At 44.8% G+C, this 22,300-nt stretch overlaps 1 protein-coding gene across 3 annotated transcripts in view; it reads right to left on the minus strand.

The window, feature by feature from the left end:
* LOC121562048 (fibroblast growth factor 12-like) overlaps positions 1-22,300 on the minus strand; it is a 141,154-nt gene that overhangs the window by 13,307 nt on the left and 105,547 nt on the right. For 2 of the 3 annotated variants that reach the window (XM_041874451.1, XM_041874445.2), the window contains exon 2: positions 9,880-9,990. In XM_041874451.1, coding sequence (XP_041730385.1) covers positions 9,880-9,990 — 111 coding nt within the window. Of the gene's footprint in view, positions 1-9,879; positions 9,991-12,614; positions 13,778-22,300 lie in introns of those variants that run through there. The other variant, XM_041874439.2, reaches the window with a different exon arrangement.

Here is a 22,300-nt window from a genome sequence, read left to right on the forward strand (position 1 = left end):
AGAGAGTTACATGGAGAGAAAGACAGAGATAGAGAGAGACAGAGAGATAGAAAGAGAGAGAGACAGGAAGAGAGGAGGAGAGATAATGGGAAAGAGAGAGATAGAGAGAACGAACACAGGTATAATAAAGGTCACAGTTTATTCCTACCCACCTTACTATTTATATACAGTACAGCAACATCACAGCACTATGTGACTTTCACATTTCAGAAGGGTGTTGACTGAACGGAAACCAAGTTCAGTGTTCTCTGGGGGTCATTGTATTGAATAAGGTAGGCCGTGGAAGGAAAGTGATCTATGGTGGATCTTTGAGTGAATAAGGGAAAAGGTAATAAGCGAATCAGATAAGAACCTCAGGTGTAGGGGGGAATGTGCCAACACGCCCTTGTCGGACGTACTGATTCAATTTCACTCAGTGAAAATTGACAGGCTCCTTGGTTGGCCCACAAATTGCCTTTGGGGCAGAAAAAGAGTAGTGCATACCAGAAGCCAGGAGAGGAGCGAAGCAAGAGCCCATAAATGGTGTGTGTGTGTGTGTGACTGTGCATGCATGTGTGTGGATGTCTGAGCACGATGGAGGTGGATCAAAAGAAATGCATGAGGGAGAGTGAAGTGGAGTCAGTGTGAGTGTATGTGTTTGGGATAAAGACAATGAGCAATTGTGTTAGAAAGTGGCTGTGTACGTGCGTGTGTGTACTCTGTGAAGAGGCGTCATGCCCATAGGCCAGTGGAGGAGGAGAGAGTGTAGTCACATACACAGCGTTTGATTTGATTTTAGCTGCCGGTGATGGGCAGGACTCGCAGGAGGTATGTTTGTAAATGAATTTGATTAAGCTATGTAGCCTATTGATTCCTTCTTGATGAATAAATTAAACAAAAATGCTTTGTTGTTTCTCTGTAATACTAGCCACCTACCATTTTATGAAGTTGGCTTTAGATAGCCCGTTAGATAGGTTCCCAATCTCCCAACCTCATAACTAGCTACTAAGCCATTTCATGCTATCAATCAAGTTATACATGAGCCTAAGCCTGATGGGATGTTAATTAACTCAGGAAACACACCTGTGTGGAAACACCTGCTTCCAAGAAATGGCGCCGGAGAAGATGGCTGCGGTTTTACAGCCCTCTAACCAATTGTACTATTATGTGTGTTTTTTCGCGTTATTTGTAATTTATTCTGTACATAATGTTTCTGCCACCGTCTCTTATGACCAAAAAGAGCTTCTCGATATCAGGACAGCGATTACTCACCTTGGACTGGACAAAGTTTTTTCTTCAACGAGTCGGACGCGAAGGATACCATACAGACACCCGACAAGGCCCAAATCCCCGTCATTCGCATGAGAAAGAGACAGAGATATCGTGGACGTAGGTCGGGGTGCCTTGTAAGGATCCGACGGCGAGCGAGTAAACTGCCTCTTCCATCAGTCCTATTAGCCAATGTTCAATCATTTGAAAACAAATTGGACGACCTAAGATTAAAGTTATCCTACCAACGGGTCATTACAAACTGTAATATCTTATGTTTCACAGAGTCGTGGCTGAACGACGACATGGATAACATACAGCTGGTGGGATATACGCTACATCGGCAGGATAGAACGGCTGACTCCGGTAAGACAAGGGGTGGCGGTCTGTGTATATTTGTAAACAACAGCTGGTGCACAAAATGTAATACTAAGGAAGTCTCAAGGTTTTGCTCGCCTGAGGTAGAGTATCTCATGATCAGCTGTAGACCACACTATTTACCAAGAGAGTTTTCATCTATATTTTTCGTAGCTGTCTATTTACCACCACAAACCGATGCTGGCACTAAGATTGCACTCAATGAGCTGTATAAGGCCATAACTAAACAGGAAAACGCTCATCCAGAGGCAGCGCTCCTAGTGGCCGGGGACTTTAATGCAGGGAAACTTAAATCCGTTCTACCTAATTTCTACCATAATAATAATAATATGCCATTTAGCAGACGCTTTTATCCAGCATGTTAAATGTGCAACCAAAGGGAAAAAAACTTTACTCCACACACAGAGACGCGTACAAAGCTCTCCCTCGCCCTCCATTTGGCAAATCTGACCATAACTATATCCTCCTGATTCCAAACAAACACTCGCTGCTTCAGTGTTGTGAAATATTTGTCAGATGTTACGATGGTATACTGAAGTATAATTACAAGCATTCCATAAGTGTCAAAGGCTTTTATTGACAATTACATTAAGTTTATGCAAAGAGTCAATAGTTGCAGTGTTGACCCTTCTTTTTCAAGACCTCTGCAACCCCACACATGAATGGTCTCAGGATGCTTTACTGTTGGCATGACACAGGACTGATGGTAGCGCTCACCTTGTCTTCTCCGGACAAGGTGTTTTCCGGATGCCCCAAACAATCGGAAAGGGGATTCATCAGAGAAAATGACTTTACCCCAGTCCTCAGCAGTTCAATCCCTGTATCTTTTGCAGAATATCAGTCTGTCCCTGATATTTTTCCCGGAGAGAAGTGGCTTCTTTGCTGCCCTTCTTGACACCAGGCCATCCTCCAAAAGTCTTTGCCTCACTGCGCGTGCAGATGCACTCACACCTGCCTGCTGCCATTCCTGAGCAAGCTCTACACTGGTGGTGCCCCGATCCCGCAGCTGAATCAACTTTAGGAGACGGTCCTGGTGCTTGCTGGACTTTCTTGGGCGCCCTGACGCCTTCTTCACAGCAATTGAACCTCTCTCCTTGAAGTTGTTGATGATCCGATAAATGGTTGATTTAGGTGCAATCTTACTAGCAGCAATATCCTTGCCTGTGAAGCCCTTTTTGTGCAAAGCAATGATGACGGCACGTGTTTCCTTGCAGGTAACCATGGTTAACAGAGGAAGAACAATGATTTCAAGCACCACCCTCCTTTTAAAGCTTCCAGTCTGTTATTCTACCTCAATCAGCATGACAGAGTGATCTCCAGCCTTGTCCTCGTCAACACTCTCACCTGTGTTAACGAAAGAATCACTGACATGATGGCAGCTGGTCCTTTTGTGGCAGGGCTGAAATGCAGTGGAAATGTTTTTTGAGGATTAAGTTCATTTTCATGGCAAAGAGGGACTTTGCAATTAATTGCAATTAATCTGATCACTCTTCATGACATTCTGGAGTAAATGCAAATTGCCATCATCAAAACTGAGGCAGCAGACTTTGTAGAAATTAGTATTTGTGTCATTCTCAAAACCTTTGACCACGACTGTACATACCCCAACCAGAAGCCATGGATTACAGGCAACATCCGCACTGAGCTATAGGGTAAAGCTGCCGCTTTCAAGGAGCGGGACTCTAACCCGGACACTTAAAAGAAATCCCGCTATGCCCTCCGACGAACCATCAACCAGGCAAAGAGTCAATACAGTACTAAAATTGAATCGTACTACACCAGCTCTGACACTTGTCGGATGTGGCAGGGCTTGAAATCTATTACAGACTACAAAGGGAAGCACAGCCGCGAGCTGCCCAGTGACACAAGCCTACCAGACAAGCTAAACTTCTTCTATGCTCGCTTCGAGGCAAGCAACACTGAAGCATGCATGAGAGCATCAGCTGTTCCAGATGACTATGTGATCACGCTCTCTGTAGCCGATGTGAGTAAGACTTTTAAGCAGGTCAACATTCACAAGGCCGCAGGGCCAGATGGATTACCAGGATGTGTACTCAGAGCATGCTTTGACCAACTGGAAAGTGTCGTCACTGACATTTTCAACATGACTGAGTCTGTAACACCAACATATTTCAAGCAGACCACCATAGTCCCTGTGCCCAAGGACACTAGGATAACGTGCCTAAATGACTACCGACCCGTAGCACTCACGTCTGTAGCCATGAAGTGCTTTGAAAGGCTGGTCATGGCTCACATCAACACCATTATCCCAGAAACCCTAGACCCACAGATGATGCAATCTCTATTGCACTACACACTGCCCTTTCCCACCTGGACAAGAGGAACACCTACGTGAGAACGCTATTCATTGACTACAGCTCAGCGTTCAACACCATAGTGCCCTCAAAGCCCATCACTAAGTTAAGGACCCTGGGACTAAACACCTCCTTCTGCAACTGGATCCTGGACTTCCTGACGGGCCGCCCCTAGGTGGTAAGGGTAGGTAACAACACATCTGCCACGCTGATCCTCAACACGGGGGCCCCTCAGGGGTGCGTGCTCAGTCCCGTTCTGTACTCCCTGTTCACCCATGACTGCATGGCCAGGCACGACTCCAACACCATCATTAAGTTTGCAGACGACACAGTGGTAGGCCTGATCACCGACAACGATGCGAAAGCCTATAGGGAGGAGGTCAGAGACCTGGCCGTCTGGTGCCAGGACAACAACCTCTCCCTCAACGTGATCAAGACAAAGGAGATGATTGTGGACTACAGGGGAAAAAAAGGAGGACTGAGCACGGCCCCATTCTCATCGACGGGGCTGTAGTGGAACAGGTTGAGAGCTTAAAGTTCCTTGGTGTCCACATCACCAACAAACTATCATGGTCCAAACACACCAAGACAGTCGTAAAGAGGGCACGACAAAGCCTATTCCCCCTCAGGAGACTGAAAAGATTTGGCATGGGTCCTCAGATCCTCAAAAAGTTCTACAGCTGCACCATCGAGAGCATCCTGACTGGTTGCATCACCGCCTGGTATGGCAACTGCTCGGCCTCCGACCACAAGGCACTACAGAGGGTAGTGCGTACGGCCCAGTACATCACTGGGGCCAAGCTTCCTGCCATCCAGGACCTCTATACCAGGCGGTGTCAGAGGAAGGCCCTAAAAATTGTCAAAGACTCCAGCCACCCTAGTCATAGATTGTTCTCTCTGCTACCACATGGCAATTGGTACCGGAATGCCAAGTCTAGGTCCAAAAGGCTTCTTAACAGCTTCTACCCCCAAGCCATAAGACTCCTGAATAGCTAATCATGGCTACCCGGACTATTTGCACTGCCCCCCCACCCCATCCCCCTCTTTTACGCTGCTGCTACTCTGCTCATTATTTATGCATAGTCACTTTAACTCTACCCACATGTACATATTACCCAATTACCTCGACTAGCCGGTGCCCCCGCACATTGACTATGTACTGGTACCCCCCTGTATATAGCCTCCAAACTGTTATTTTATTTTACTGCTGCTCTTTAGTTATTTGCTTTTATTTTTTACTTATCTATTTTTTACTTAACACTTTTTTATTTTATTATTTTATTTAAAAAACTGCATTGTTGATTAAGGGCTTGTAAGTAAGCATTTCACTGTAATGTCTACACCTGTTGTATTCGGCGCATGTGGCAAATAACATTTAATTTGATTTGACAATATACACTGGGTACACAGAACATTAGGAACACCTGCTTTTTCCATGACATAGACTGACCAGGTGAATCCAGGTGAAGCTATGATGTCACTTGTTAAATCTACTTCAATCAGTGTAGATGAAGGGGAGGAGACAGGTTAAATCATCATTTTTAAGCCTTGAGACAATTGAGACATGGATTGTGTATGTGTGCCATTCAGAGGGTGAATGGGCAAGACAAAATATTGAAGTGCCTTTGAACAGGGTACGGTAGTAGATGCCAGGTGCACCGATTTGAGTGTGTCAAGAGCTGCAACGCTGCTGGGTTTTCCATGCTCAACAGTTTCCCATGTGTATCAAGAATGGTCCACCACCCAAAGGACATCCAGCCAACTTGACACAACTGTAGGAAGAATTGGAGTCAACACGGGCCAGCAACCCTGCGGAACGCTTTCGACACTTTGTAGAGTCCATGTCCGACAAATTGAGACTGTTCTGAGGGCAAAAAGGGGTGCAACTCAATATTAGGAAGGTGTTCCTAATGTTTGTACACTGTGTACTTTGTACCCCTCATTAACTCAAGTGTTTCCATTTTTGATGGCAAGCCTGCTGCCAACTGGGTTGCTAGATTTTAGAAAAGAAAGCAATTACTAAATGTAAGGAATAAGACTCACAATCCTTTAAATGTTTTACCCAGATTTTAGCAGAATACTTTATTTAAATGTAATCTTGCACCTTATGATAATATCATGATATTTGTGTATTACTTATGATCCCATGATATGTGCCTGCATTGAAAACGAAAATTGTCAGCTGTCCACAGTGCTGTGCTATGGATAGAGTCCAGGCCCTAATCATGTTTTTAAGCTTACAGTGTTTGTTTACAATTGCATTGTTTACAAACAATGGAGTTAAGAAAGCATATATGTAAGTTGACAGTTGAACTAAGCTCACACTGCCCTACCCTATGCTTTGACTTCTTTCTCCCCCCTCTCTCCAGATGAAACCTTGCGACTTGTGACGGCCGGCCGCCCAACAACCTGCCCGCTTGACCCTATCCCCTCTTCTCTTCTCCAGACCATCTCCGGTGACCTTCTCCCTTACCTCACCTCGCTCATCAACACATCCTTGACCGCTGGCTATGTCCCTTGCGTCTTCAAGAGGGCGAGAGTTGCACCCCTTCTCAAAAAACCTACACTCGATCCCTCCGATGTCAACAACTACAGACCAGTATCCCTTCTTTCTTTTCTCTCCAAAACTCTTGAGCGTGCCGTCTTTAGCCAACTCTCTTGCTATCTCTCTCAGAATGACCTTCTTGATCCAAACCAGTCAGGTTTCAAGACTGGTCATTCAACTGAGACTGCTCTTCTCTGTGTCACGGAGGCTCTCCGCACTGCTAAAGCTAACTCTCTCTCCTCTGCTCTTGTCCTTCTAGACCTGTCTGCTGCCTTTGATACTGTGAACCATCAGATCCTGCTCTCCACCCTCTCCGAGTTGGGCATCTCCGGGTCTTGGATTGCGTCCTACCTGACCGGTCGCTCCTACCAAGTGGCGTGGCGAGAATCTGCCTCCGCACCACGTGCTCTCACGACTGGTGTCCCCCAGGGCTCAGTTCTAGGCTCTCTCCTATTCTCGCTATACACCAAGTCACTTGGCTCTGTAATATCCTCACATGGCCTCTCCTATCATTGCTACGCAGACGACACAACTAATCTTCTCCTTTCCCCCTTCTGATAACCAGGTGGCGAATCGCATCTCTGCATGTCTGGCAGACATATCAGTGTGGATGACGGATCACCACCTCAAGCTGAACCTCTGAGCTGCTCTTCCTCCCGGGGAAGGACTGCCCGTTCCATGATCTCGCCATCACGGTTGACAACTCCGTTGTGTCCTCCTCCCAGAGTGTGAAGAGCCTTGGCGTGACCCTGGACAACACCCTGTCGTTCTCCGCTAACATCAAGGCGGTGACCCGATCCTGTAGGTTCATGCTCTACAATATTCGGAGAGTACGACCCTGCCTTACACAGGAAGCGGCACAGGTCCTAATCCAGGCCATGGTGCTTGCCTACGGAGCTGTGAGGGGAACGGCACCTCCGTACCTTCAGGCTCTGATCAGTCCCTACACCCAAACGAGGGCATTGCGTTCATCCACCTCTGGCCTGCTGGCCCCCCTACCCCTGCGGAAGCACAGTTTCCGCTCAGCCCAGTCAAAACTGTTCGCTGCTCTGGCACCCCAATGGTGGAACAAGCTCCCTCACGACGCCAGGACAGCGGAGTCACTCACCACCTTCCGGAGACACTTGAAACCCCACCTCTTTAAGGAATACCTGGGATAGGATAAAGTAATCCTTCTACCCCCCCTTACCCCACCCCAAAGAAAAAAATTTTTGGGTTGAAATTACACACACAAAAAAAAACATATTGTAAAGTGGTTATCCCACTGGCTATAAGGTGAATGCACCAATTTGTAAGTCGCTCTGGATAAGAGTGTCTGCTAAATGACGTAAATGTAAAAATTATATTTTTAAAGAATCAATGGCTATGTATCAAATAATTTATTAAAAGGTAAAAAAAAACTGATGTATCAATCCCAGATTGTCCCTTTAACATCATATCCTGAAAACCGTCCTAAGACCTGGCAGCATTTCTCACCGCTGCTTCCTGGATTCTGAGCTAAAGCCCAGAAAAAAAGCACTATACTGTAATTCCAGCAGCCCATAAACCTCATGTTAACGCCAACCTTGGAGCTCCACAATGCCAATACTCACAAAGCAGAGCTTTGACAATCATTCATTGATCACATAACAACGCTAAGCCATTCGGATGCACTGATGTGGGCTGGGCAGATAAAAGTTCTATTTTTTTTTTACGGAGAGGGAGAGGTGAAATAATCTGCAAGGACACAAATTCAAAGGGATAAGGAGGGGATGTAAAAATACTCCAGCATCGTGAGTGGGTGCAACTGAGCTCCTGTGTGAAGAAGGAGCCCTCCGGCTACAATCCTCTCTCTCTCTCTCTCCACGAAAACACATACTGTACTGTAACCACCATCCATCCACTCTGAAAGAGCACAACTGGGCAGGCGTCTGCCAGTCGTTTTGGGCCGGGAAACAAGAGTTTTTCTTTCCTCTCCCCTCCTCCTCTTATCAGTCCTCTTTTCCTCCTCTTCTCTTTCACTCATATTTTCCTCTCTTCCCCTCTCTTCTTCTCTCCTCTCTTCTGATAGAGCTCATTGGGTTTACTTCTGGCTCCTCTACTCCATCTCTGTCTTCAATATGAGTAGATGTGAACGAAATACGTCTAACATCTTGCCAGCTGTTTATTCTTCTATCCTCCTTCCCCTGAAGCTCTGGAGACTCATATGCTATGATCTTTTCGTTCTGACACAATGAGAGGCCTTCTTCTTCTTCTTCTCCCCCTGGTACAGCAGAAGGGAAGAGGAAGTTTGACTTTCCTTTGCTGAATAGTTTTTTGTTCAGCAGAGTTGCGAGTTGAGTTACTGTGGGAACTGCGGCTGCCGCCGCCCACTCTTCTCTACCATTTCACGACTGCCAGGTACAGTAGATAATCTCGCCCCTGCAATACAGTGTGTGCTGCAGCGCTAACATACACACTCTGACATGACATAGATAGGGAAATAGTCGTTGTGTGTTGAGTCGACCAAGCACAGGTTAACTGCTCACTTACATCTCTATTGAGACACAATGAGCTCCCTCCACTTCATTCTGTCCTTGGCAACATGTTGTGCCTCACTCCAAGAGCACACAGGTTGGATGAGTGGTCCTCTGTGGCTCAAATGGTAGAGCCCGGCACTTGCAATGCCAGGATTGTGGGTTCGATAGCTGGGACCACCCACCATACAAAAATGTACTGTATGACTAAGTCGCTTTGGATAAAAGTGACTTATAGGGCCTTTGCTCTGGACATTAACTGTCACTTTAGTGTGTGTGTGCCCGCACAAGGTACACAAGTCATGGTGCGCACGCACGCATGCACGTAACTTCTGTACCTCTAGGCTGATACTGCATGTAAGTCAAGGAGAGGACAGATCCCCTTCCCACCAGACAGATGGATGGACGGGAATGCTCCTGGCCTGACAGTTAATAGATTGTTTGAGAAAACAGAGCGGAGAGCGATGACACTGATAGCTGGGGCGAATCAGCTCGCCCAGCTGAGAAATACAGCGGCAGAGTGCGAGCCATCCATCAGTCCTCTCTACTCAACTCCACTCTTTTCGGTGTGTCTGCACAGATTTAGCTAGTCACACACAGAGTTGTTTGTGTTTGTGAAAGTGACACAAACGTGACCCTGTTCGACAGGTATGTGAAGGTAATACAGACGGGTGTGCATTGAGTGTTGAGGTTTGCACATGTGATCTCTGTGGAATTCTAGATTGCGGTGTGTCAATATCCATGTACACTATCATGATGAAATGGCATTTGTTATCGTAAGGGCTAGGCATTTTTTCGGACCCACGTGACCTCACCAGGACAAAGTGTATTGTACTTTCAGATTGTATGATAGGAGATGTGCATGTTGGGAATTGTAATGTGTGCCATAAAAACTCACTGTAGTCGCTGTTCTCATCCTTGGTCCCATTTATGGTTCCGTCCGGCTTCATCTGCAGGTAGAAGCCCTGCTCGCTGAACAGTCGTGTCACAATGCCCTTCAGCTGCGGCTCTGCAACATAACACAACAGGGATAAGGGTTAGCTAGCTACTTGGGTCGTGTTCATTAAGCACCAAACAGAATAAAATGGACTGAAACAGGGAGGAACTACCTGAACGTGTCCAATAAGAATAGCTAATTTTAGTTTTCCATTGCAATGACCACGGCCCAGGTCACTCAGGCACCAAAACACTTGAATGCCATGCCCTCATACCCTTACTACCTATTTCAATGATTAAGGGCTGACCAGGAAAAACTATAGACAATAACTAGGGCCCAGAGTTCTTCCTGGTCTGGTCAGGTCACGTGATCAGGAAAAACTCCTGGTCTTATAGTGTAAGCCTGAGTTAGTACCCATTATTGCAGTACCATGTGATAGGCTACATAATGAATGCATTGCTGTGTGATACATGTGATGACTCACAAGTAAACAATGCCGCCCATCATGACAGAGAGGCAGACAGATCCTCTTGCACCATCTCCTCAGACCATCACTCAATGGTAAAGAGAATAAGAGGAATGAGGTTTTTAATCGCAGCAGCTAATTGTACTTTAGTGCCATTCAGAGCATGCAGACACCAACATAACACTAAAATCAGTGGAAAACCATCTCCCAGTTTTGTAGATAACAAAAAGTTTCAGTTGGTGGGTCAAAACTGAACTGAAAAACAAACGGTCTAAGAAGCCACCTCCAGATCATGAACCGGGCACACAATGTGGGGCAGATAAACTTGGCACTACAGCCGCCTGACGCCCAAATCATGCAGGAAGAGACAGAAAAAGACTAAAATACAGCACTATTTAGAGCAAGTCGGTGTGCCAGTTAAACGCTGATGATGAGGCCCCAGTGGCCGATAAAAACCCTGAAAGGTGGAGGGATACGTTAAATAGGATGCAGAAGTGTGTGGTCCGCCCCCTTTCATCCTTCAGTGATAGATATGATACTCTCAGACCTCTGACTAACTTGTAGCCTAACTGTGAGAAATGGCCCATGGGTGGATCAATAAAAGCATTCTTCACCAACGACGCTTCACCTTAACATGGACACTGATAATTTTAGTGCACGTTTTTTTTTTATCGTGATTAATCGCATCGTCTGAAAGCATTCAAAATACAAAGAAAACATCCTAAATATATTATCTATACAGCTAAAAACAATGCGCTGTCAAAACAAATTGACATTGAGGTTAAAGTAAGTGTGCTTTATCAATTTAATTGATAATAAATATGCATGGTCAAGACATTGGCTTCTCCCATGGGAGACCCGGGTTCTAATCCCGCCAGTTACAAAAGCATATGCTGATTTAGAGAATCACATGTGAAATGTTGGAAAACACCAAGGGCTATGAGTCATGTGAAAAATCCATGTAAAACTTCACGTGTCCGAAAACCATATGTCTGGTCTGTGCATTTTTTGTTTTCACATGACACTTTTCACGTGATTTGTTCACGTGAAAAATGTACATGTGAAAAATCCATGTGAAACTTCACACGTGTCTGATTTATGTGAATAAAAAACTTTTTTTTCATGTAACATTTTTGACATGATTTGTTCATAAATTATGTGTTTTCATACATGTCTCCGAAAACCACGTGATTTTTCTTACGTGTGTTTTTTTTCATGTTTTTTTGTTGTAAAGGCACTCAGTGCAGCAACCCCCTAGCTAATAAACATTTACCTGTAGCCAACAAGACTAAATAGCCCTTGGTACATTGCCGTTGTAACTCACTTGACCAGTATCCTACATGGATTTTAAAACTCTGATGTCCTCCCCAGGTGAAATGAATAGGGGAGAGAGGTTGCTTACAACTGTGTACATCGATGTTCAGTTACAGACTTCTTTAAAATGATGTATTATGCCAACATAACAAACACGCAAAAAGTTTGAATTTGACTCTGATGGTGGCACGCTCAGTGGTGTAAAGTAACTAAGTAAAAATACTTTGAAGTACTACTTAAGTCAGGGGTTTTTCAGTATCTGTACTTTACTATTTCTATTTTTGACAACTTCTACTCCACTAAATTCCTAAAGACAATATGTACTTTTTACTCCCATACATTTTCCCCAAAAGTACTCATAACATTTCAAATACTCAGTCTGAAAGTGTTCAAAATACAATGAAAACATCTAAAATGTATTATCTATACAGCTTAAAACAACAATGTGATGTCAAAACAAGTTGACATTGAGGTTAAAGAAAGTGTGCTTTATCAATTTACCTGATTTTGCTAACTGTTACATTGGACAAAATCAATATGTTAATATTGTTGTAATGCTTTTTGTATAAAAAAAAATCTTACAGCTCAATTTGATCAAATTCTGAACTTGCGATTAATCGTGATGCTAATCGTTTGCTAAATTTCGGAACGATTTGTAATGAACAACACGTTTTCCCAAAACGTCCTTGTAGATTCTTGAACAGACTTTGAGATATGTTTGCTCCACTCGGTGGGTTTGCGGGGTGTGGCTTGAAGCAATGATTGAAGTATTTAAAGGGAGGCGGTGCATTTTGAAACCACAACACAATCCCTCCCCGTTTTCCCCTGGTCGTTCAGTGCAGCTCCGTTTCAGTTAAATTGAACGTTCTATTACGTTTTAATGTACTGAACGCAGCCCTGCTCAAAAGTCACTGACCTGGTTTCCTGCGGACTGGTCTTTTCTTGCCGCTGCAGAACCGAACTTTGTTGAAGACAGTAAATATATGTCTCTCGCACAAGGAGCGGGGATCTTTGCTGGGGCTGGTGCGCCGTTTCGAAGTGGCGACCTTTTCGCTGTTTGCCTCTCTTGCTTGACGTTTCTGTCGTATCAGGGAGCTGGCGAGCGCCGCCGCCATCTCCCCAGTAGACTAACCTGAGTGTAAACCACTTGAATCGTCTCCGCATCTACTATGTGCGAGAATTTGTCCAGATATTGCTGAGGGTGCTGATTATGGTTAGTCCAACGCATAAGGTTGCATAAGTGCGCCATGATGATAAATATGTAGGTAAGGTGCATAAAATGACTGAACTTGCTGAATGCTGAAATCAAACATATTTACGATCCAAATAATGGTAACATCGATATACATTTAAAATATTGCAATGGCAGTCTTTACAAATAGGTAGACTACTATCTCTCTAAATAAAAAAGTAATATTTCACATTCAGCACATTGTGCAAATTTCTCCAAGGTATTCCTCTTTATCTCCAGTCCAGATTATTCACAGGTACCCAGATAAATTGTCCCGTAAATAGTTTCATTATCCATCGTTTTCAATCTTCGTACATTTTTTGTGCTCGACATTCGATAACTTTCGGAGTTCACTGCTCATGTGCGCGGACACACTGCTCGCTAGCCCCGCAGCCCGCGGACGGCATTGTCTTTTGCACAACTACGGGCTCGACACGCGAGCCCCAGGTAAAAAATAATCCAAATTCGAAACCTCAATGTTCTCTGGAAGACGGAGAGTCAAGTTGGACAACAGTCGAAAAATATATGTTGCCATCAGAATGACAGCTAATGAGCATCCTAAGCTGACATCATTCGAACCCATTGGGTACACACTGGTTGAATCAACGTTGTTTCCACGTCATTTCTTAAAAATTACTTTCAACCAACGTGGAATAGTCGTTGAATTGACGGCTGTGCCCAGTGGGAAAAATCTAAGCACAAATCTCACTGTAGCCTGTTGTGAAAAGTACATTCAGAGCAACCGGTGAAGTCCACTCTTCATTGCCTGGTTTGCGAGTGGTTTGCAATCAGCCTTTCTTTTGCGCTCTATGCAATCCTACGTGATTGTGGTTCGGATGTGGAATTCTCGTAGACTGAGAATGAGAGGGAGAAGAAACCAGGGAGGGAGAGAGGAAGAGGGCTTTAGCGTGTGTGTGTGTGGTTGAGAGATGGAGAGAGAGCAGGAGGGAGGGAGGAAGGAAAGAGGCAAGAGAGTTAGGGGAGGGGGCATTGTAAACGAAAGCAATGGTGGGCTGCTTGGCAGGTGGTGCGCCATCAGCAGTTAAATTCTGTAACTTGAAAAAGAAAAGGAAAGCCGCACACTCTAGGAGCTCAGATGCAATAATTTCATATCCTAATAACCAACGTTTCGACAGACAAGCCGTCTTCATCGGCGGGTCTGACCTAGAGTATGTGGACAACTACAAATACCTAGGTGTCTGGTTAGACTGTAAACTCTCCTTCCAGACTCACATTAAGCATCTCCAATCAAAAGTTAGATCTAGAATCGGCTTCCTATTTCGCAACAAAGCCTCCTTCACTCATGCTGCCAAACGCCCTCGTAAAACTGACTATCCTACCGATCCTTGACTTCGACGATGTCATTTACAAAATAGCCTCCAACACTCTACTCAGCAAATTGGATGTAGTCTATCACAGTGCCATCCGTTGTCACCAAAGCCCCATATACTACCCACCATTGTGAACTGTACGCTCTTGTTGGCTGGTCCTCACTACATGTTCGTCGTCAAACCCACTGGCTCCAGGCCATCTATAAATCACTGCTAGGCAAATCTCTGCCTTATCTTAGCTCATTGGTCACCATAGCAACACCCACCCGTAGTATGCGTTCCAGCAGGTATATCTCACTGGTCATCCCCAAAGCCAACACCTCCTTTGGCCGCCATTCCTTCCAGTTCTCTGCTGCCAATGACTGGAACGAACTGCAAAAATCTCTGATGCTGGAGACACTTATCTCCCTCAATAACTTTAAGCATCAGTTGTCAGAGCAGCTTACCGATCACTGCACCTGTTCACAGCCTTTCTGAAATTAGCCCACCCAACTACTTCATCCCCTTATTGTTATTTATTTTGCACCCCAGTATCTCTATTTGCACATCATCTTTTGCACATCTATCATTCCAGTGTTAATTATGAAATTGTAACTATTTTTGCACTATGGCCTATTTATTGCCTTACCTCCATAACGTACTACATTCGCACACACTGTATATATTTTTTCTGTTGTATTTTTGACTTTATGTTTTGTTTACCCCATTTGTAACTCTGTGTTGTTGTTTTTAATCGCACTGCTTTGCTTTATCTTGGCCAGGTCGCAGTTGTAAATGAGAACTTGTTCTCAACTGGCTTACCTGGTTAAATAAAGGTTAATAAATAAAAAAAATAAAAAAATCTGTGTATAATGACAAACACTGCGGGTCACTAGTTTATATAGTGTCAAAGGACACACGCGGGTGTCTATAATCATGGCCGGGTGTGGCCTAATAGCATTGGTCAATTCACAGACAAACAGAACATACAAAACACATGGATAGCATACGATCATACAGTGGGGGAAAAAAATATTTAGTCAGCCACCAATTGTGCAAGTTCTCCCACTTAAAAAGATGAGAGAGGACTGTAATTTTCATCATAGGTACACGTCAACTATGACAGACAAAATGAGGAAAAAAATTTCAGAAAATCACATTGTAGGATTTTTAATGAATTTATTTGCAAATTATGGTGGAAAATAAGTATTTGGTCAATAACAAAAGTTTCTCAATACTTTGTTATATACCCTTTGTTGGCAATGACACAGGTCAAACGTTTTCTGTAAGTCTTCACAAGGTTTTCACACACTGTTGCTGGTATTTTGGCCCATTCCTCCATGCATATCTCCTCTAGAGCAGTGATGTTTTGGGGCTGTCGCTGGGCAACACAGACTTTCAACTCCCTCCAAAGATTTTCTATGGGGTTGAGATCTGGAGACTGGCTAGGCCACTCCAGGACCTTGAAATGCTTCTTACGAAGCCACTCCTTCGTTGCCCGGGTGGTGTGTTTGGGATCATTGTCATGCTGAAAGACCCAGCCACGTTTCATCTTCAATGCCCTTGCTGATGGAGGGAGGTTTTCACTCAAAATCTCACGATACATGGCCCCATTCATTCTTTCCTTTACACAGATCAGTCGTCCTGGTCCCTTTGCAGAAAAACATCCCCAAAGCATGATGTTTCCACCCCCATGCTTCACAGTAGGTATGGTGTTCTTTGGATGCAACTCAGCATTCTTTGTCCTCCAAACACGACGAGTTGAGTTTTTACCAAAAAGTTCTATTTTGGTTTCATCTGACCATATGACATTCTCCCAATCCTCTTCTGGATCATCCAAATGCACTCTAGCAAACTTCAGACGGGCCTGGACATGTACTGGCTTAAGCAGGGGGACACATCTAGCACTGCAGGATTTGAGTCCCTGGCGGCGTAGTGTGTTACTGATGGTAGGCTTTGTTACTTTGGTCCCAGCTCTCTGCAGGTCATTCACTAGGTCCCCCTGTGTGGTTCTGGGATTTTTGCTCACCGTTCTTGTGATCATTTTGACCCCACGGGGTGAGATCTTGCGTGGAGCCCCAGATTTACATTTACATTTTACATTTTAGTCATTTAGCAGACGCTCTTATCCAGAGCGACTTACAGTTAGTGAGTGCATACATTATTTATTTTTTATACTGGCCCCCCGTGGGAATCAAACCCACAACCCTGGCGTTGCAAACGCCATGCTCTACCAACTGAGCTACACCCCTGCCGGCCATTCCCTCCCCTACCCTGGACGACGCTGGGCCAATTGTGCGCCGCCCCATGGGTCTCCCGGTCGCGGCCGGTTACGACAGAGCCTGGATTCGAACCAGGATCTCAGATCTCAGATCAAGGGAGATTATCAGTGGTCTTGTATGTCTTCCATTTCCTAATAATTGCTCCCACAGTTGATTTCTTCAAACCAAGCTGCTTAGCTATTGCAGATTCAGTCTTCCCAGCCTGGTGCAGGTCTACAATTTTGTTTCTGGTGTCCTTTGACAGCTCTTTGGTCTTGGCCATAGTGGAGTTTGGAGTGTGACTGTTTGAGGTTGTGGACAGGTGTCTTTTATACTGATAACAAGTTCAAACAGGTGCCATTAATACAGGTAACGAGTGGAGGACAGAGGAGCCTCTTAAAGAACAAGTTACAGGTCTGTGAGAGCCAGAAATCTTGCCTGTTTGTAGGTGACCAAATACTTATTTTCCACCATAATTTGCAAATAAATTCATTAAAAATCCTACAATGTGATTTTCTGGATTTTTTTTCCTCAATTTGTCTGTCATAGTTGACGTGTACCTATGATGAAAATTACAGACCTCTCTCATCCTTTTAAGTGGGAGAACTTGCACAATTGGTGGCTGACTAAATACTATTTTTTCCCACTGTAGATACAACTTGGCTACATAGGCCCACAAACATTTACAATGAATAGCAAAATCACAATAATCACAAGAATGGCTTCAAATCAAAGTTGAGACCGAAGGGAGCAAGGGTCTTTAAATTAAAGATCCAGGCAGCCTCTCGTTTTAACAATAAGTTGTCGAGGTCACCCCCTCTCCTAGGGAGGGTGACATGTTCGATGCCGATATAACGTAGGGACGAAATCGAGTGGTTAGCTTCCAAAAAGTGGGCAGCGACTGGGTATGTCAAGTTTTTGCATCTAATGGTGCTACGATGCTCAGAGATTCGTACTTTTAATTTGCACTTTGTTTTATCCAGATAATGTTTACCACAAGGACAAGTTATAAGATAAATAACTGCCTTAGTGGAGCACGTAATAACACCTTTGATTGGCTAGTGGCCTGTATCTGTACCTGTAGCCTACCACACACATTGAACCAGCTGAATACCGGCTGTCCTGAGGCACTGCTTCTTTCTACCTTATACTGTAAACCTAATTGAAAAAGAGAGCGTATAGCATATTCCCTAAATATTTGTCTGTCAGCTACCAAGCTTGGAATCCAATGATGTATTGTATCCGATTAATCCAAGTAAGTAGATGCAGCAGGGGGGCAATAAAGTAATTAGATACGCTTTGATTGATGACCACAGGCACATTGAAACAGATGGTATCAGCAATGAAGTTCTAATGGTCTGATCTTTCATGGCTATCCTATATCACATTTAACTGAGAAATGGCTTTAGGACACTTCCATAAACAGGGCGATCTCTTGTCATAGCCCATCACTTAATATTCCCATCTCTCATTTGTCCAGAATGATAGTGCAGTTGTCGAATTGTTTCGTGATTCTCATGTTCTAGCAACTGAGACAATTCGATCCAGTGTGGCTTTTTTTAGGTTACAGCGAGTGACACGCACGCAAGTGAATCCTCCACCGTGGACAAGTCACACACTCATGCTATCTAAAATGGATCACCGGGCGGGCCTCGCTCTCCAAACACGGCCCTCTGTCGTGTCAAGCGCAACTTATTCACTCAGGATACTCCTCACTGCGCATCTCTCAGGGCCGATGCATATTTTTTTGGAACTCAGTTGTGGTCTCAACCTACTGTTGATAGTTAGAATAGTAGAATACACAAGGTACATTTCGAAATGTGGATGTGCATCAGTAGTTCTCTCTGACAGTCACTCAATAAGTCCATGTCAGCTAACATGTTTTATACTTGTTGTAATCATGGTCGAATTACCGATCGGGCCCCCATTGATTTTGTTAGTTACTCTCACCAGATATCATATTAAAGACTGGGGGTGGGCCTGAGTGCATGTGTGGGTATGGATGTGTGTACGCAGACCCGGGAGCCACTGCGGTCATAATGAGTTCAAATTTTTTGTGGCCCCCACCCACATCCAAGTTTCCCATCCCTTTTTTCCCACTAATTGGTCTTCTGACTAATCAGATCAGCTCTGAAAAAGACCTGATGTGAAAAGATCTGTGATTGGTCAAAAGTCAATTAGTGGAAAAAATATCAGAATTGGGCTGCCTGTCTAAACGCAGCATACAGTGAGGGAAAAAAGTATTTGATCCCCTGCTAATTTTGTACGTTTCCCCATTGACAAAGACATGATCAGTCTATAATTTTAATGGTAGGTTTATTTGAACAGTGAGAGACAGAAAAACAACAACAAAAATACAGAAAGACGCATGTCAAAAATGTTATAAATTGATTTGCATTTTAATGAGGGAAATAAGTATGACCCCTCTGCAAAACATGACTTAGTACTTGGTGGCAAAACCCTTGTTGGCAATCACAGAGGTCAGACGTTTCTTGTAGTTGGCCACCAGGTTTGCACACATCTCAGGAGGGATTTTGTCCCACTCCTCTTTGCAGATCTTCTCCAAGTCATTAAAGGTTTTGAGGCTGACGTTTGGCAACTTGGACCTTCAGCTCCCTCCACATATTTTCTATGGGATTAAGGTCTGGAGACTGGCTAGGCCACTCCAGGACCTTAATGTGCTTCTTCTTGAGCCACTCCTTTGTTGCCTTGGCCATGTGTTTTGGGTCATTGTCATGCTGGAATACCCATCCACGACCCATTTTCAATGCCCTGGCTGAGGGAAGGAGGTTCTCACCCAAGATTTGATGGTACATGGCCCCGTCCATCGTCCCTTTGATGCGGTGAAGTTGTCCTGTCTCCTTAGCAGAAAAACACCCTCAAAGCATAATGTTTCCACCTCCATGTTTGACGGTGGGGATGGTGTTCTTGGGGTCATAGGCAGCATTACTCCTCCTCCAAACACGGCGAGTTGAGTTGATGCCAAAGAGCTCGATTTTGGTCTCATCTGACCACAACACTTTCACCCAGTTCTCCTCTGAATCATTCAGATGTTCATTGGCAAACTTCTTGAGCAGGGGGACCTTGCGGGCGCTGCAGGATTTCAGTCCTTCACGGCGTAGTGTGTTACCAATTGTTTTCTTGGTGACTATGGTCCCAGCTACCTTGAGATCATTGACAAGATCCTCCCGTGTAGTTCTGGGCTGATTCCTCACCATTCTCATGATCATTGCCACTCCACGAGGTGAGATCTTGCATGGAGCCCCAGGCCGAGGGAGATTCGAGTTATTTTGTGTTTCTTCCATTTGCGAATAATCGCACCAACTGTTGTCGCCTTCTCACCAAGCTGCTTGGCGATGGTCTTGTAGCCCATTCCAGCCTTGTGTAGGTCTACAATCTTGTCCCTGACATCCTTGGAGAGCTCTTTGGTCTTGGCCATGGTGGAGAGTTTGGAATCTGATTGATTGCTTCTGTGGACAGGTGTCTTTTATACAGGTAACAAGCTGAGATTAGGAGCACTCCCTTTAAGAGTGTGCTCCTAATCTCAGCTCGTTACCTGTATAAAAGACACCTGGGAGCCAGAAATCTTTCTGATTGAGAGGGGGTCAAATACTTATTTCCCTCATTAAAATGCAAATCAATTTATAACATTTTTGACATGCGTTTTTCTGGATTATTTTGTTGTTATTCTGTCTCTCACTGTTCAAATAAACCTACCTTTAAAATTATAGACTGATCATGTCTTTGTCAGTGGGCAAACGTACAAAATCAGCAGGGGATCAAATACTTTTTTCACTCACTGTAAGTAGCCTACTTCTAGCTGAAAGGTAAAGACACAGCTATTAACTATTTGCTAGCAATAGTCTAGTATCGCAAGATTTTAGTTCTGGGTTAACGAGATTATATATACTTTATTAAACAAACTTTAATTGTGAATGAATTGCAACTAAAATAGTCACCGATTCCCTGTATGGATCAGGGTTCGGGTCAATTTCAATTGAAGTCAATCAATTCAGAAAGTAAACGATTAGTTACCGGAGTGTAACTCCAGTTCTATGAGTGGAGCGGAGCCCCATAGGGGAGCTCTGCTCCTATTGGTTTACCCACTGCCCTAAGGCAGCATCAGCCTTATACAAAATTATGCACACACCTGCAGCCAATAGGAGTACAGGTGTCCCTATAAGAGGGGATGCCTCCCCTCAATCAGCCTCCCGAGATATTTATCTTCAGCGAGACTAGAGAGGGTCGGCAGGGCCTTAAGTCCTATGGGGCTCCGCTCCACTCATAGAACTGGAGTTACACTCCGGTAACTAATCGTTCTATATCGTGGAGCTCCGCCTTAAACCAATAGGAGCAGCGCTCCAAAATGTACTCCCTGCCGAGCCCAACACTTCCCATCAAAATGAAAAGGTCAGGCCTAGCAATGGCTGCAACCAATTCCCGCAGTACTGCAACCACTGTCACCATACAAGTGTCACAATATACTGCGTCATCGGTTAAAAACCCGCCCCACCAATGGCAACACCAATGACTGGTGGGCAGATCACCAGAATACAGGCCATACTAATCTGTACTAGCAGATAGATGGTACCTCAATATCCTGTTACAATACTACCGACCACTAATGGAATAACACCAAGTGTCACTCTACATTGTGTACACGGTAGGCCGCCTCACTCAATCAATGGAACCCCAGAGATTAGTGGGAAGATCCCAGAACATGATTCATACTAATCTGAACAAGCAGATAGATGACGTCACATTCCGTCAAATTGTCATGACCGGTCTAATAGTATCGTAACCAAGTTACTACTATTATCCCACATCATTCCGCCTCACTCCAGTGAATCACTGGTGGGCAGATCAATACATGCCCTCTACTGTACTGAACCTGTCAGTCAGGAGTCATGCCAAAAAGATGTCCTTCTATCAGAAGCGGACCTGATAGAGACCCTGTCTCCTCAGTCCTGCATTCCTCTCCTCCTAGCTCAAGTTCTCCCTTCAGCTACGCTGAGTACAGACTGAGCCAAAGAGTTAGAAGACACATCTAAGAGATAGAAACTGATAAATGGAGACGGTGTTGACCATGACGCCGCTCTACATATATCCTCTACCCCTGTTCCTCTGAAAAGGGCAGTAGAAGCTGCTACTCCACGAGTGGAGTGAGCTCTGATACCCTGAGGCAATTGTTGCCCCGCTGCCTCATAAGCTGTCTCAATGCCCAAACAAAGCCAATGAGACAGACGCTGTTTCAAAAGTGGTCTACCTAGTGCAGCCGCACCGTGACACACAAACAGCTGAGGCGATGACCTAATCGCTGCTGTGCGCTCGACGTAACACGCCAAGGCGCGTACTGGACACAGGCGATGGAGCCTTTCCTCACTCCTCTCCCTATGAGGAGGGGGAGAAAAAGCCCACAGCTCCACGGTCTGTGATCTATATGAACTCCTAATAACCTTCGGCACAAATGCCAGGTTAGGACGTAACACCGCTCTGCTCAGATCGCCATTAATGGCCAGGCAGTCAGGTCTCGTCGAAAGAGCACACAAATCACTGACACGCTTAGCAGTAGTCAAAGCGAGCAACAGTGCCGTCTTCATAGACAGCATCATGAGGGGTATTTGATTCAATGGCTCGAACGGCGACTTACATAGCGCTTCGAGTACCAAAGCCAAATCCCACTGAGGAAGCGTGGCTCTAGGTGTTGGCCTAAGCCGCTGCGTTCCTAATAGGAAACGTTTCACTAGAGGGTGGCTAAAGACATTGTCTCTGCCAAACCCCTCGTGACAAGCTGAAATCG

Source organism: Coregonus clupeaformis, chromosome 5 (assembly GCF_020615455.1).
Source record: "Coregonus clupeaformis isolate EN_2021a chromosome 5, ASM2061545v1, whole genome shotgun sequence".
NCBI lineage: Eukaryota > Metazoa > Chordata > Actinopteri > Salmoniformes > Salmonidae > Coregonus > Coregonus clupeaformis.